Below are 15,645 nucleotides of genomic sequence, written 5' to 3' on the forward strand. Positions count from 1 at the left end.
CCAGGGAAGTCCCGTAGAATTTTATTTTTAACTTATCTTTAAGACATGGATAAATTCAAGATTAATTTTTTGTGTTTTATTCTGGGGGTGGTTTAGAACTCAAACGTTTATTTATTCTGTCAAAGGGAAGAAAATGATTAGTAATTACGTTGAAAGAAGCACTTTCAACGCAGCTTTTCCCAGGATATTTCCTCCAAGATCTAGTCTTCTTTTTAACCTTCCTTCTCTTTGCCCCCCCCCCCCAAGTCTCTTCTAACTCTGTCACCTCCCCATCTGTCCCCTGAGGTCCTGAACTGGCCACTTCCTCCTCCACAACTAAACCCCTGTGGCTAAATCCTATATTGTTTTTAATAATGTCTTTTTACTTTCATTTTGAAATAATTTCAAACTACAGAAGAGTTGCAAGAATGGTACAAAGAAAGGCCATATGCCTTTCACCCAAATACATCAATTGTAAAAATATCTTGCCACTTTCTTTACTTTCCCTCTCTCTCTCTCTCTCTCTCTCTCACACACACACACACACAGGTTTTTTTTCCTGAATAATTTAAGACAGTTGCAGAAATCATATTCCTTTACCTCCAAATACTACAGATTTTTATATAAGGATCTTCTCTTACATAATTATCAAAAAATTTAACACTGATATAAGACTATTACCTAAAACATGGTTCACATAAAAAATTTGCTAGTTGTCCCAATTTGCTAGTTGTCCCTTTCCTCCTTACCTCCAGGACCATGTTACATTTAGTTGTCACGTCTCTTTAATCGCCTTTAAAACTTTGTCTACCATGAAATCTACATTGTTTGGAGATTACAGGGCAGTTGTTTTATAAATGTTTTCAATTTGGGTTTGCTGGATGATTCTATTCAGGTTATGCCTTTTTAGCATAATTAGAACTTTAGACTTACATACGCTATTTCTGCCACAAAGCAAAAGATGCATTTAAGCGTGTATAAAAGATCATAAAAGATGCATAAAAAAATCACACACTCTCAACAGGCTGCCATTGCTTCAAAAGCAGACAATCCCACCTATATGCTAAGAGGAACACATGTGATAAACTAGTTCACTTTGACATATTAGTGCTTGAAAACTATCCCCCCAAGTCAATAAACCTTCTAGGTACCACTGTATTTTAAAAGAAAAATTTACTAACCCAAAGTCACAAAGGCATATGCTTTTCATTGCAGTTGTGGGGTGCTTTTCATGCAGGAAACTCTCTGCATGTTCAAGGGCGGGAATGATGTAATTTTACCTGGAGTTATTTTGAAAAAGGCCCTCACTAGGAAACACGCCAGGAGTAGCCCACTTTCTATAATAGTTGCACCGAAGCTGTTACTCCCTCTTTGGTTTGTCTTGGTTTTCCTGAGGTTTATATATCACCTAGCAAGGTCTTTAGGGACTGGACTGCAGAGCAGTTAAATTTTGGGTTGCAAAAGTTCAAATGTTTGGGGAGAGAAAGCCCAATCAGAGCCGGGCTGGTTTGGGGCAGTGGAGAGCCATGAACTCACTGAACAGCTGTGAGAGGTGAGCGTGTTGTAATGAAGGAGGGGTCCAGGGAGGGAGGTGAGGTTCAAACACAGCACTGAGCTGTCTTCAAGTTTGCCCAAGGTTGGCCCTTTTCTGATTATGCCCCACGAACCAAAAAGAAAGCAAAAGAGAAAGCAAGTTTATTACAAAATATAGAATTTTATACTTAGTGAGGATTTCAAATACAGGTTTTATTTAAGCCTGGCTGTTCTTAGAATGAAAATTTGCTATGAAGTGAGTAAAGGAAATATTGTTTTTCTTTTTATCTTTTAATATAGTGAAGAAACAGAGCATGACGGTTTTCTCTCTCTCCATTTCCCAGGTAACATTCCCAGTGTCTTCATGTCTTTATGTCCCCTCCCTCCCTTTTTTTTTCCTTTGTAGAAGCAGCAGCAGCAACTTTGCACACAGATTTTGAGAGCAACAGGTGTAAGCCACTGATTGCATATGAGAAACCAAAGTTCCTATGTTACAGGCAAGGTGAGTAGCACGAACAGGAGGCAGTATTGTACAGAATGGCTAAAGAAATAACCAGTGAATGCAGCCTGTGGGATTTTTTACTTATATTGCATCCTCAGAATACAAGGTTCCTATAGCTGAGTGAACTGAGTGTCTGTGGAGTTCTAGAGTTATAGGAACATCCCTGTAAACTTTTAATTGGAATTTTGAGCCTGGAATCATGTTGAAAGTTTTAGGGGAAGTACATCATTTAAACTAGTATCTATATGATGATACTGGGAGAAACAGTGAGATACTTATCAAACTAATTTTCATCGGTTGCTGAAACAGTTAACATTGAAGTACATATTACAGTTAAAAAATAGTTTTTTGGTTATAGGTAATTTAGCTTATAATACCTTTAAAGTATTACTTATAGTCAGACTCCCCATAACTTTGTTTTGTTTTAATCTTTATAATTTCTTTTGTTGTTGTTGTTGTTAGAAAGCTGAGTGGATTTTGAAAGTTCTCATCAAAAGAAAACAGTTTTGGGGCTTCCCTGGTGGCGCAGTGGTTCAGAGTCTGCCTGCCGATGCAGGGGACACGGGTTCGTGCCCCGGTCCGGGAAGATCCCACATGCCGTGGAGCGGCTGGGCCCGTGAGCCATGGCTGCTAAGCCTGCGCGTCCGGAGCCTGTGCTCCGCAATGGGAGAGGCCACAGCAGTGAGAGGCCCGCGTACCGCAAAAAAAAAAAAAGAAGAAAAAAAAAAAAAGAAAAAAGGTCTGGTAACTATGTGTGGTGATGGATGTTAACTGAACTTACTGTGGTGATCATTTTGAAATATATACAAATATCGAGTCATTATGTTATATGACCTGAAACTAATATAGTATGTCAATTATATCTCCATTAAAAATGAACAAATAACCATTGCCAGAGAATAAAATAAAGCTTTCAGTTTTTTATAATTTCTTTCAAAGCTCACTTTGTAAATACGCCTTGCTTTGTAAGTTTTCCAGTGAGTATAAAAGGGTGTCATTAATGTCTCCATTTGGTTTATAACAATCTCAATTTATTTAAATGCTCTTCGTTGTAATTTAGAAGATGGAGCTGATTCTTCTGGTATTGCAGGATGATAGGTATTATTGGAACCACCTGTTTTAGAACTTTTCTTGCGTAAGTATCCTGTGATCATAAAAACTAAGAGGTAAGAATAATGTAGTTATTGCTTCTATTTTGCAAACATGAATAACCTATAAACCAATATGTTCACTGCCGACAAGGAGAACAATTTCTAGTCGGTGGAGTTTAAGATGCTTTATTTTCCAGTCCAATAGGTTTAGGTTAGTAACTGAAAACAGAAATCTTTTTCAGCACGTTTGGGGCTTCTCTCTTTTCTCTGCTTTCCTCAGAGGAGCTTCCTCTCCAGAGTCTTCTTCTGGGGAAATAATAATAAGGAGGAAGGCGACTGTGCGGCCGAAAAAGTGGATGGAACTGAAAAGGGTGGTAGCACATCGGAGGGAGGAAAGGTCTGTATGGGAACCTAATGTGGACTCTGGGCCTTTGTGGCGGGAAAAAATGGAAGGGACACCTAGGTGTCCTGGTGATGGGCTGGATCCTCGTCACTGGGTTCCTTGTGGTGGGAGGAGGGGTAAGTGTAAAGATCTGGCAGTCTGTAGGCTCTGCATTATTTTGTGAGTCTCCAGGAGGGGTGAATACCTCTTCCTGTCCTGTGGGGAGAAAAGCGCAAGTCAGGAAACAGGCCTGATGACAGGAGCAGAGGGGAGAGTCTTCAGGTGGAGGCAGGGGAGAAAGAGGGGAAGAGAGAATTCTAGAGTCTCAAAACATGTTTGAGAGAACTGCCCAGGCCAGTAAAATGAGACACGGACACTCCTTATGACCCAGGAATTCCACTCGGGGGAATTTACCCAAGAGAAATGAGTGCTTATATCTACAAAAGACTAGTTCAATAACGTTCACAACAGTCTTATTCATATTAACCCAAACCTGCAAACAATGCCAGTGTCCATCAATAGGAGAATGGATAAACAAACTGTGTATTCATACAATGAAAGAATACTCAGCATGGAAAGGAAGAATTACTAATACAACAACATGGATGTATCCTATGATGTTATGTTGAGCAAAGAAGTTAGACGCAAAAGAGTACATACTGTGAGATTCCATTTTTATGAAGTTCAAGAACAAGCAAAACTAATCTATGGTAAAAAAAAAAAAGTCAAAAATAGCTTAGGGTTAGCGTAGGTGTTATTTAGTGGAAAAAGTAACTAGTGAATTCTTTAGATCTCGATCTGGGTGGTTGTTACATGAATATGGAGATAGATATACACACACATTTACATTTGCACATACATACATATATACACAAAAATACAAATGTACACACATATGTATACACACACACATATCTAAAATGTGATCAATATATACCTTTAAGATTTGTGCATTTTATTGTGTATAAATTACAAATAAATAAAGAAAATTTGATGGAAAAAAAGTAATGTAAAGAAAAGGCCTGCTTCACTTCCCCAGCAGTGAAATCATTCCCTGAAGAGGAAGGGAGGGAACATCTACTTGCTCCAGGGGAATGAGCACTGAGGACCAGGATGACATTAATTTCTGAGAAGAAATTTGGATCAACCTCCAGTGTCAAGGTCTTCCCTCTAGCTGTATCATACAATCAAACTGGCTACGAAAAAGCAAGCTTTCCTTTAGGAAATTATTTCTTCACTCCCTTAGAGACTTACCAAAACAGGCCTGGAAAGGGTTGCTGAGTGTGAATGATGGAAAAATGAATTCCTCACAGTAAGTTAAGAGCTAGATTCCCCTCACCTTTAAAACAGTTGAATTCAGGTTTCTTGGTTGTACTGGGTATGCTTATTCATAGCCCCTTCTAGAGATTCTGTTTCACCCATAATACCTGGAAAGGTCAGTACTACACTCCTTTGGCTATGGCTGATGGGACTGTTGTTAGACACTCAACTCATTCATTGGCTGGCCAGTGACCAATCAGCTTCTCACTCAAGAATTTCAACAAAGAGACACAGCTAGTGGAAAATGTTAGTGGAAGTGGTAGGGCGGGGGCTGGAGTGTCAGATATTAGCCAGTTGAATGTTGAATAAACAGAGAAACCAATATTTCCATAGCTGTAAAATGGGGAAAGCCTCTCAAAGAGAAAAAGAGGCAAGTGCCTATGTGGTAACAGAGTGATGATGAGAGTAACCTTGGCTCTTGACTTTCTCAGGGCTGGTCTTTTTGAGGGCTGGCTGTACTTAAGGTCCTTGGAAATATCTTTATAATAATCACCCCACCTCCAGCTCTATTCTTTTTCTTCTAAGCCAGCTTGAATGGGTGTCTGTTTATTGAATTAAATACTGACTCTTTCTCCCATACCCACCCAGGCTACTGAGTATTAAAATCTTATGGCTGAAACTGGATTAAGACATTTCACACTACAGAAGATGATTAAATCCCATATTACTCATTCTTTCTTCTACACAATCAGATCAATTCTGAACCTTTATAACATGAAAACTTTCTGCTGAGAATCCAGTCACTAGGGGAGAAGCTAGCCTTATTCTTAAATTAAAAAAATTTTTTTATATATTATTAACTGCGTTGGGTCTTCGTTGCTGTGCACAGGCTTTCTCTAGTTGCAGCGAGCAGGGGCTACTCTTCGTTGTGGTGTGTGGGCTTCTCATCGCGGTGGCTTCTTTTGTTGCAGAGCATGGGCTCTAGGCATGCAGGCCTCAGTAGTTGTGGCTCGCGGGCTCTAGAGCGCAGGCTCAGTAGTTGTGGCGCATGGGGTTAGTTGCTCTGCGGAATGTGAGATCTTCCTGTACCAGGGCTCAAACCCGTATCCCCTGCACTGGCAGGCAGATTCTTAACCACTGTGCCACCAGGGAAATCTGAAGCTAGCCTTATTCTTAAGCTCCATCTTGACATTTTGCTATCAGATCAGGCTTAGCTAGGTCTTGGGCTCTGCCATTCAGTAAGCTGGGCTCCGGTTTTTAAAAACACCCACCCCTTGTGCTTTTTCCATTTCTTAAAACTGAGGCTACTCTCCAAATCCTCCTGACAATGGTGCTCTAGGCATCTGGAACCAGCTTTTTAAAAGCCCAGGGCCATGAATGACTTTTTTGAAGTAGTTTTTGTGGAATGGAGGAAACCGAGTCAGACTCCAGTGGATTAAATAGGTGGGGAAAAAAAGACTCAGAAGTGTGTAGAGTTCTCTTTGAAGTGAGAGAAGTAGATCCAAAGAAGTTTACGGTAGATCATGTCTCATTTCCTCAGGGAGGCCTTCCCTCCCTTGAGGCTGGCTTAAGGCCCCTGACAATATGCTTCCCTCGCACCCTGTGAGTCCACTTTCATCATATTCATCAGTCATGTGATTACTATTCAGCGGTTATATTCCTCCTCCATGGAAGTATCTGCCTGATCATTCTCTATACCTGGTCTCATTGCTAGCCCAGTGCCTACAGTGGACCTGAACAGACTGAGAGAAATCTCAGTTTCCATAATTTTCAAAAGTTACCACATTCCTACCTCTCAGGGATAATGTGATCATTAATAAGCAAATATTTCTCATTATGTAACATACTGACATGACACCGAAGATACTGAATATCAAACACAAAGAGCTCTTTTGCAGCCCTAATTAGACCAAAGTAGGTCAAATATTTAAGTGCAGATTGGAAACATTTTGAGAGGCAGAACGGCATAGGATCCCTGAGCTCTGCTGTTTAATAATTGTGTGACCATTGACAGCTTCCTTAACTTCTCCCAGTCTTCTTTTCCTTATTTGTAAAATGGAGAAAATAATACTACCTATCTCACTGGCTTGTTGTAGTGTCTAAAATAAGATATGTAAAGTGCTGAGAACACGCCTGACATATGCATTTGGTAGGTCTTAGCTGCTGTTATTGGGCCTCCATCAAGACAAGGCCTGTTGACTCTGTTGGTCATTGCTATGTCCCTAGTACCCAGAACAGTCCCTGGCTTAGCTTCGTGCCCAGTACATAGCTGATTAATTGAATGAGGCAGATGTTGAGTGTAGATGCTGAGTTTCTCTCTGCAGATTTTTGTGAAGCTCAGTATTTCATTCCAGTACCAGAAAAAAATTAAAAAAAAATTTTTTTTGGCCTCGCTGCCTAGCATGCAGGATCTTAGTTCCCCCACCAGGGGGCGAACCTGTGCCCCCTGAAGTGGAAGTGCAGAGTCTTACCCACTGGACCACTAGGGAAGTCCTTCCAGTCCCAGGAAAATTGCAATAACTTACATTCAGAATTAGAGGATAGGGCTTCCCTGGTGGCGCAGTGGTTAAGAATCCACCTGCTAATTCAGGGGACACGGGTTCCAGCCCTGATCAGGGAAGATCCCACATGCCCCGGAACAACTAAGCCCGTGTGCCACAACTCCTGAGCCTGTGCTCTAGAGCCCGCGAGCCACAATTACTGAAGCCCGTGCACCTAGAGCCTGTGCTCCCCAACAAGAGAAGCCACTGCAAAGAGAAGCCTACGCACCGCAACGAAGAGTAGCCCCCGCTTGCTGCAACTAGAGAAAGCCCTCACTCAGCAACGAAGACCCAATGCAGCCAAAAATAAAATAAATAAAATAAATAAAATAAATTAAAGGATAATAAAATAATCAAGACCCAAAATATTGCTTGGAGTTTGGACATCAATTTTAAGTGGGTTTACTATAGTCTAGACATGAAATTCATCGTATGCTAACAACTAGTACTTTAAAAAAAAAAAGTAAGGGTGAGATGACCTTTTTTTAAAAAATATAATTATCTGTAGTCTATGGTTATTTGGGCAGACAATAGCTGGTTTGTAGTGAACTACCCTGATTTCTAAGAGAAGTAAGTTTTATACTTGATGTATAAGTATGCAGTTCTTCTTTTACACTTGGAGTATCACAGAAATTCTCAGGTGCCTTTAGAGTCGAACCAAAAAGAAATATGTCCTGTGATTAATTTGCTCACAGTAACTGCGACTTAATTCATTTTGTAGACTCACAGAATAACTGGCTATTTTAGCCAACTCTCTAATTTTACAGGTAAAGACGTTGGAGTCCAGTTCATACAAGTTTACACAGGCCTCTTTCAATCCTATGCTATAAGTCTAGTAGTTTCAACAGTGTGCAGGTTACTTTGTTTCGTGCTGTGACAAATGCAGAGATGATAAAGACATGGGGCCTGCCCTTGAGAGGTGGGGAGACGCTACAAATACATGGATCTATAATGCAGAGAAGAATGCAGTATGGACCATGGGTGATATACAAATTGCTATAAGAACTCAAAGATGTCAGAGGAGGAAGACTGCAATTTTAAAGCTATGTGTCTTAAGAAAGCCTTATGTGAAGGTAATACTATAGTGACATTAAACGTCACCATGTGAAGCAGAATTTCAATAAACAGAGGTGAAATCAGGAGGGGGGGCAGCCATAGCTGCTGCTGTGGAGGAGAGAGAGAACAGGGTGGGTTTGGAGACCCACACATGACCCCGTCTGGCAGAGCCAGGGCATGTGTAAGTGGGTGATGGCCTGGAGCCAGGGCTGCCTGGAGAGAGTGAAGCTGCATTTGAAGATCTTTGAGGCTAGTCTGAGGGATAGTGGGGAAGAGTGAGCCTAAATCAGAAATCACATTTTAATGGTGTTTTTTTTTTTTAAAATGTGAATAAACCTCTAATCTCATTATAACTTATTTAGCTACGTATTTACAAGGTTTCCTGAAGAGTGGTTGACTTTCTGGAAAGGTGTCCGGTGTCAGGTTTTGTTTTATGGTGCCACTTTCAGATGTCACTTTTAGTGGGTGATGTTTGCAGGTCTTGTCTTGGGAATCGGGCAGGTGTTCTTTGCAGTCTGTCTCCTTGCCCTCTGATCTCCTGAGTTCATGCAGAGATTGGACAAGGTGATCTCTGGTGGCCTCACCACCACCTCTGATGTCCCTGCCCCTTTCTGTTCTGTTGTGAGCTTTGGTGGATGGGCGCAGGGAACTTGCTAGGGGATGACTAGGGTCTGACTGAGCCCCTGCAAAGCCCCAGGCCACGTGAAAGTGGTGGAGGACTCAGTTTGACTGCTGGGGCTCTCCCCCTTTTCTTTCCTGTCCCCAGGGTTTGCAAACCAATGCTCTGGCTCAGGCCATCTGGAAATTTTGTAGTGGGGGAAAAGGAAAGAGAAAGGAGTAGGGGAGAAATTGAATCTAATAGAATCTTAAAGAAAGAAGTCTAGGCTAACCTCCGCAGCACCAAGACACAACTGACAAGGTGTGATTAACTAAAGCAGTTAATAAACAGAGACGGAACACCCACCATGGGCAAAATACCGTGCTGTTGAGCATATAAGAGGTGGACACTGCTGTAATTCAGGGTGGAAATTGTTAGCTCTATATCAATAATAACTAGTATTCATATAGTGCTTGAAGGATGAAGAGCTTTTCTTGCATGATAGCTCATTTGGTCCCCACGACCCCATAATGGACATCATTAATGCTGTCACTTCACACTTGAGGAAATGGATATCAGAGCAGTTAAGTGTGTCTAAAGTCACATAGCTAGGGCTGAGACTAGGACCTTCCGATGGTCTTCCGATGATAAAATTCAGCCTCTTTCTCTTTAACCACACAGGCTGATGAAAGCTGACATAAATATTTCCAATTCATGATATGTATAATCATGGAGCCAAATTTTGTCTTTTCACACAACTTATTAATTACTGGACCCACAGTAGAATAAAAACAAAACCCTTACCTTCTGCCACAGTTACCACCAAACAGCAGACCAGCAGCCAGTAGGAGAAGCAGAGTCTGTGAGCCATGGCTTCTACCCCAAGCAGTCGCTGCCTTGAACCCAACGTGGCTTAAAAGGGGTTGGTGAGTCACCGGCCGCCTGATTCAGGGAGTTTTCATTTGCATAGTGGACCACAGGGATTAGGGCCTGCGGTGTGAGGGTAAGAAATCAGCAAGGAAATACCAGACAGTATTTGTCAACCAGAGCTTCTTGTAATGACAGCCAAACATCATTCATCTGTCCTTGGTTGGAGTTGGATTGTGGACAACCACGCCCTCACTATCCTTTTAATTCCTTCAAATCTTTCCCTCTTAGTGCCTTCTCATTACTTGTGTATATAGGTCTCCCTCAGCAAGAGAAAGAATCTGTCCAGGAAATATTCAGCACTGCTTCCCTCTGTGTAGCTTACTTACTTAACAAAACCAAACAGGACAGGGAGGACATTATCTAAAGGCCTTGTGACCCCGGCAGTTTGAAGAGGCTGTTCACAGATCTCGGATCAGGGATTAAGGCTTCTTCTCTGCTTTTGTCAAGGAGCCAAGAGCAGCAGAGTCAGAAAACGATCTTCTCTAGTAACCATCATGGTCACTGTCTAAATAAACATGAAAATTTTGGGAGATTAACTTAGTGATTTGTCCTTCCAAGTCCCCCTCTGATTCATCAAATTGCCCTAAGATGCCTGGTTTGTTTCCTGTCAGCTGCTGGAGGAATGGGAGTGGGCGGTCACAAGTGCTTAAAAGCACGGACGTTGGAGTTAGAGATGATCATACTAAGTGAAGTAGATCAGAAAGAGAAAGACACGGGCTTCCCTGGTGGCACAGTGGTTGGGAGTCCGCCTGCCAATGCAGGGGACACAGGTTCGTGCCCCGGTCTGGGAGGATCCCACATGCTGCGGAGCGGCTGGGCCCGTGAGCCATGGCCGCTGAGCTTGCGCGTCCAGAGCCTGTGCTCCGCAACGGGAGAGGCCACAGCAGTGAGAGGCCCGCGTACCGCAAAAAAAAAAAAAAAAAGAGAAAGACAAACACCATATGACATCACTTATATGTGGAATCTAAAATACGACACAACTGAACTTATCTATGAAACAGAAACAGACTCAAAGACACAGAGAACAGATTTGTGACTGCCAGAGGGGAGGGGGATTGGGGGAGGGATGAATTGGGAGTTTGAGATTAGCAGATGCAAACTTATATATAGAATGGATAAACAACAAAGTCCTACTGTATAGCACAGGGAACTATATTCAGTATCCTGTGATAAACCATAATGGAAAAGAATATGGGGCTTCCCTGGTGGCACAGTGGTTAAGAATCCGCCTGCGAATGCAGGGGACACGGGTTCGATCCCTGGTCCGGGAAGATCTCACATGTCACAGAGCAACTAAGCCCGTGGGCCACAACTACTAGAGCCCACGCTCTGCAACAAGAGAAGCCACCGCAATGAGAAGCCTGCGTACCACAACGAAGAGTAGCCCCCACTCTCTGCAACTAGAAGAAGACCGCAAGCAGCAACGAAGACCCAATATAGCCAAAAATAAATAAATAATTTAAAAAAAAAGAATATGAAAAAGAATGTATATATAACTGAATCACTTTGCTGTACAGTAGAAATTAATGCAACATTGTAAGTCAACTATACCTCAATAAAATAAATTTAAAAAGAAAAAAGAGCATGGACCTTGGAATTAGGACAAACTGGTTCCAACCTTGGTTCCTTTTCTTACTAGCTGGGTGACTTGAAGCCTCAGGTGCCTCATCTGTAAAATGTGGCTTGTAGTATTTCCCTCAGAGGAGTGTTGTGATGAATAAAAGAGGTAATTGACATAAAGCTCCAACCACAGTGCCTGGCACATGAAAGGGAGTTGTTGTGGCAGTTGTGGCAGTTAAATCACAGTGACTCCAATTCTTTGTTCTCTTAGGAGGTTATACTTGCCAACTCATTCGATCACTCAAAGGCCTTTACATCGAGCAGCCCTTCAAAGCCAGGACCTGCGTTCTCTTTTGTTCCTTCTGCAACAGCCAGGAAAATATTCTGCTCAACGTGGCATGGCAATGTGATTCCAATGCAGAGGGCAAAGTAGTATATGTAATACACCCCAACTGACATAAAGTTAATTATGTTTCTCTGCTTCGTAGCCCCCAGTACTTCCTTTATTGTAACACTCAAACCCTTTCCTGTTATTCCTTAGTTAATATTTAATGTCCTTGCCAGACTGAAAGCTCCATGACAGCAGGAACCCTATCTTTAGCCCCAGCACCTACACCAGAGCTAGATGTGGCACAGGACACGACGTCAACAGAGCCACTGAATCTAAGGAACTGAGCTTGTTCCCTACTTCCTTTCCAAACTGCTGACCAATCGTCCATTTAATCATCTGTTTCTAGAATTTTGCCTAGGATTATCATCAAGCCTGTGGAATTTACCATTTCCTAGTTGGTGAGTGTTTGCATCCTTACATTGCCATGCCAATAAAATTAGATCCACATACTCTCTTTACTACCCAGTGTTCTGTTTTATGGATTTATTGCAAATTATTTAACCAAACATTTTGTTGATGGACATTTGTATTATTTCTTCTGATCCTCTTTCTTTTCTGTATTGGATTTCTGATGACCTTTCACTTGAAATGCTGATGAAAATAAATAAGAAAAGCAAAATTGTATATATATTTTTTCTGTTCGCATCTATTGTCCTGAAATTTATAAAGGAATAAAACTTCAAAGGGAACGAAATTTTTTAAAGTTTCATCGAATTCTTTTTTTTTTTCCTGATTTTTTTTTTTTTTTTTGGCTGTGTGGCATGCGGGATCTTATTTCCCCAACCAGGGATTGAACCTGTGCCCCCTGCAATGGAAGCGCAGAGTTTCACCACTGGACCGCCAGGGAAGTCCCTCATCGAATTCTTATTTGACAGAAAATTCTAACTTATGTATTTACTGTTGGTGTATAGAGTAAGTCTTGACAGTCTTATTTATTTGTATATTGCAGTTTAGCCCAGTGATGTTGAGAAAGGCTGGACTGCTCTGTCCATCTGCAGCTTTGAGGGCCGCTCTGCAGAACTGCCTCTCACATGCTCAGGGACCCCCAGGTTATCTGCTTGAGGGATGATCAGCTGCACCTTGCCTCGCTCATCTCTGCAGTCCTATTGGGATGAAGTCCCCATTTTGCTTCCAAGCCTTAGAGAACCAAAGGCAAGCTACAGTTATGTCCAGTGAGGCTGGTCTCCTGCTGCAGAAACCGCTGAAGCTGTCTGGAGGAGGCGTTCCCCTTACATGGCCGTGTGAATAATCTGGGAAGCTGCCATCAGGACTCCCACGAATCAGGATTACAGGTAGAATGGGGAGTGATTGGTATCGGGCCTGCACCCTGAGTCAGGCTGAGAGAGTAGCGGCTGGCGCTGCGAGGCTTATTTCCCGGTGGCCTGGGGGTGGCGTTCTCTGTCAGAAGGAATGGGGCACATACTCCTTCAGGGAATCTATAAGTTCTGTGGTTCGCGCCGATTTGAAGGTGCCGCTTCTGGAATGGCCTGTATGACTCTCCTGCTAGGCTTGCTAGGGCGTCTTCTGCTGGGATTTCTCCTAAAAGGGATTTCAGGCACTTGAGACATATTTCCAACTCCACCATTTTGCAGATCAGAGACTGAGGCCTGGAGAAGGTTCCTAACATCATCCTAGTGATTAACAACAGAAAGGCAATAACATCCTGCTCAGGATCAGAGTGATGCCCAAGACATGAGAGCCCTCATTTATCAATGGTTTGAAACAGTATTAAAACAGTGGGATAAATCAGTGTTCTAGTCTCTGTCTTGCCACCCATTAACTGTGAGACCTTGGACCAGTCGGCCTCACTGACCCTCAATTTCCTCATCTGTATAATATATCATTTGCTGTATTCTAAGCATCACTGTTCTAATTATTGTACATACATTAAGCCATTTAATTCTCAAAATAACCCAATGGGGTAGGTACTATTGTCATCCCCACTTACAGATGAGAAAATTGAGGCACAGAGAGGTTAAGTCACGTGGCTGGTACGTGGCAGAGCCGTGATATGGACACAGGCAATACGGCTCTAGAATTCTTGCTCTAATCACTGTGCTAGGTGGGCTCTGATCCCCTGGGCATCAACTTGCTGCTGTAAAAGCTCTGTGAAACTATCCTGAAAATTCACCAATGTACTGTAGGGCAAAAGACTTGGTTTGTTAAAACAATGTTTTTTCCAAGGCAAAATAAATAAAGAAAAAAAGGTAGAGGGACAATTTACAGATTAAAAGAGATTTAAGAGACATAGCAAACAATTACAACGTTTGGACCTTATTTGTATTTTTTTTTTTTTTCTTTTCTGCCATACGCGGGCCTCTCACTGTTGTGGCCTCTCCCGTTGCGGAGCACAGGCTCCGGACACGCAGGCTCAGCGGCCACGGCTCACGGGCCCAGCCGCTCCGTGGCATGTGGGATCTTCCCGGACCAGGGCATGAACCCGTGTCCCCTGCATCGGCAGGTGGACTCCCAACCACTGCGCCACCAGGGAAGCCCTGGACCTTATTTGGATCCTGCTTCAAATAAACAAATCATTAAAGAAAATACAATTGGGGAAATGTAAACACCTACTGGATATTTGATGATATTAAGTGATTATTGTAAGTGTGATAATGATAGATGACTGTCAAAAAAAAAAAGTAGAGTCCTTACCTTTCAGAGATGGATGCTGAAATATTGACAGATTATAAGTTGTCTGGGATTTAGTTCAAAATAATCAGAGGATGGGGAGTGAGTGAGGGCATTAGATAAAACAAGATTGTCCATGTTTAATAATTGTTTAAGCTGGGTGATGGGTGCATGTGAGCTTATTACACTCTCTACTTTTGTTTGGAACTTTCCATTATAAAAAGTTAAAAAAAATCACTGTGTATAAGTTTTTGTTTTATTCTCTCAGAAATGTCAAAGCCCCATGGACCTACTTCTCAGGGCTGGTGGGAAGAATGACAGCCCATAGGGAGACAGGGGGTGGGACACTGTTTCAGAGGCTTGCCTTCCAGGGGGTCATTGATTTGAGGGTGACCCCCAGTGCTTCCCACATGGCAGACTCTTAGTGGATTCTTTATGGACTATGTGAATGCATGAGCATATGGGTGAATGAATGGGAATGAATCCTATTCACAATGAGTTGGAGAAATATTCTGTCACAAGATCAGGAAATAGAATCTAATTTCTGGGCCAAATATAATGATGAATGATTCTGTATGTTTCTCAGTTAACCAAATTGTGCATTTAAAGGCATCTTTATCTATCACCATCATACCAAGGACCAAAATACTCCTATACCTTATCCTGGTGGACAAATGTACATGAAGAGATTTACTGACACAGAAACCTTCACTCTGAAGCTATGTCCCCACCACCACACCTCTCAGAGACAACACTGCTCTGAGCTCCATTGCCACTGTTTTTGCTTGCCCAGCCAGCCCAGGATACTTCCCAGTTCTCCTGATTACCCTGAGTTCCTTCTGGGGAACCATCATTTCCCTACTTTCCCTGGCTTCAGGATTGTCTGTAACGTACATTTGCCAGTCACAAAGTAGCTTTCCTATGGTCACAGCGACTGGGTTAGGGATGGGTGTTTGACTCAAGCCAAGTCAATCAGGCCCAGTCAAAACTAGTCCTGGGGGGCTTCCCTGGTGGTGCAGTGGTTGAGAGCCCGCCTGCCGATGCAGGGGACACGGGTTCATGCCCCGGTCCGGGAAGATCCCACATGCCGCGGAGCGGCTGGGCCCATGAGCCATGGCTGCTGAGCCTGCACGTCCGGAGCCTGTGCTCCCCAACAGGAGAGGCCACAACAGTGAGAGGCCCGTGTATGGCAGAA

At 42.6% G+C, this 15,645-nt stretch overlaps 1 protein-coding gene across 1 annotated transcript; it reads right to left on the reverse strand.

Moving 5' to 3' along the window:
- Positions 1-1,704: 1,704 nt before the first annotated feature.
- Positions 1,705-9,873, reverse strand: ODAPH (odontogenesis associated phosphoprotein). Its single transcript, XM_082611444.1, has 2 exons — positions 9,746-9,873; positions 1,705-3,703 (listed from the first exon to the last, which is right to left on the reverse strand). The coding sequence occupies exons 1-2, from the start codon at positions 9,810-9,812 to the stop codon at positions 3,318-3,320; spliced, it is 453 nt and encodes a 150-aa protein (XP_082467570.1). The 5' UTR covers positions 9,813-9,873; the 3' UTR covers positions 1,705-3,317.
- Between the last annotated feature and the right edge of the window lie 5,772 nt (positions 9,874-15,645).

Source organism: Mesoplodon mirus (assembly GCF_964341445.2).
Source record: "Mesoplodon mirus genome assembly, chromosome: 2".
Classification (NCBI taxonomy): domain Eukaryota; kingdom Metazoa; phylum Chordata; class Mammalia; order Artiodactyla; family Ziphiidae; genus Mesoplodon; species Mesoplodon mirus.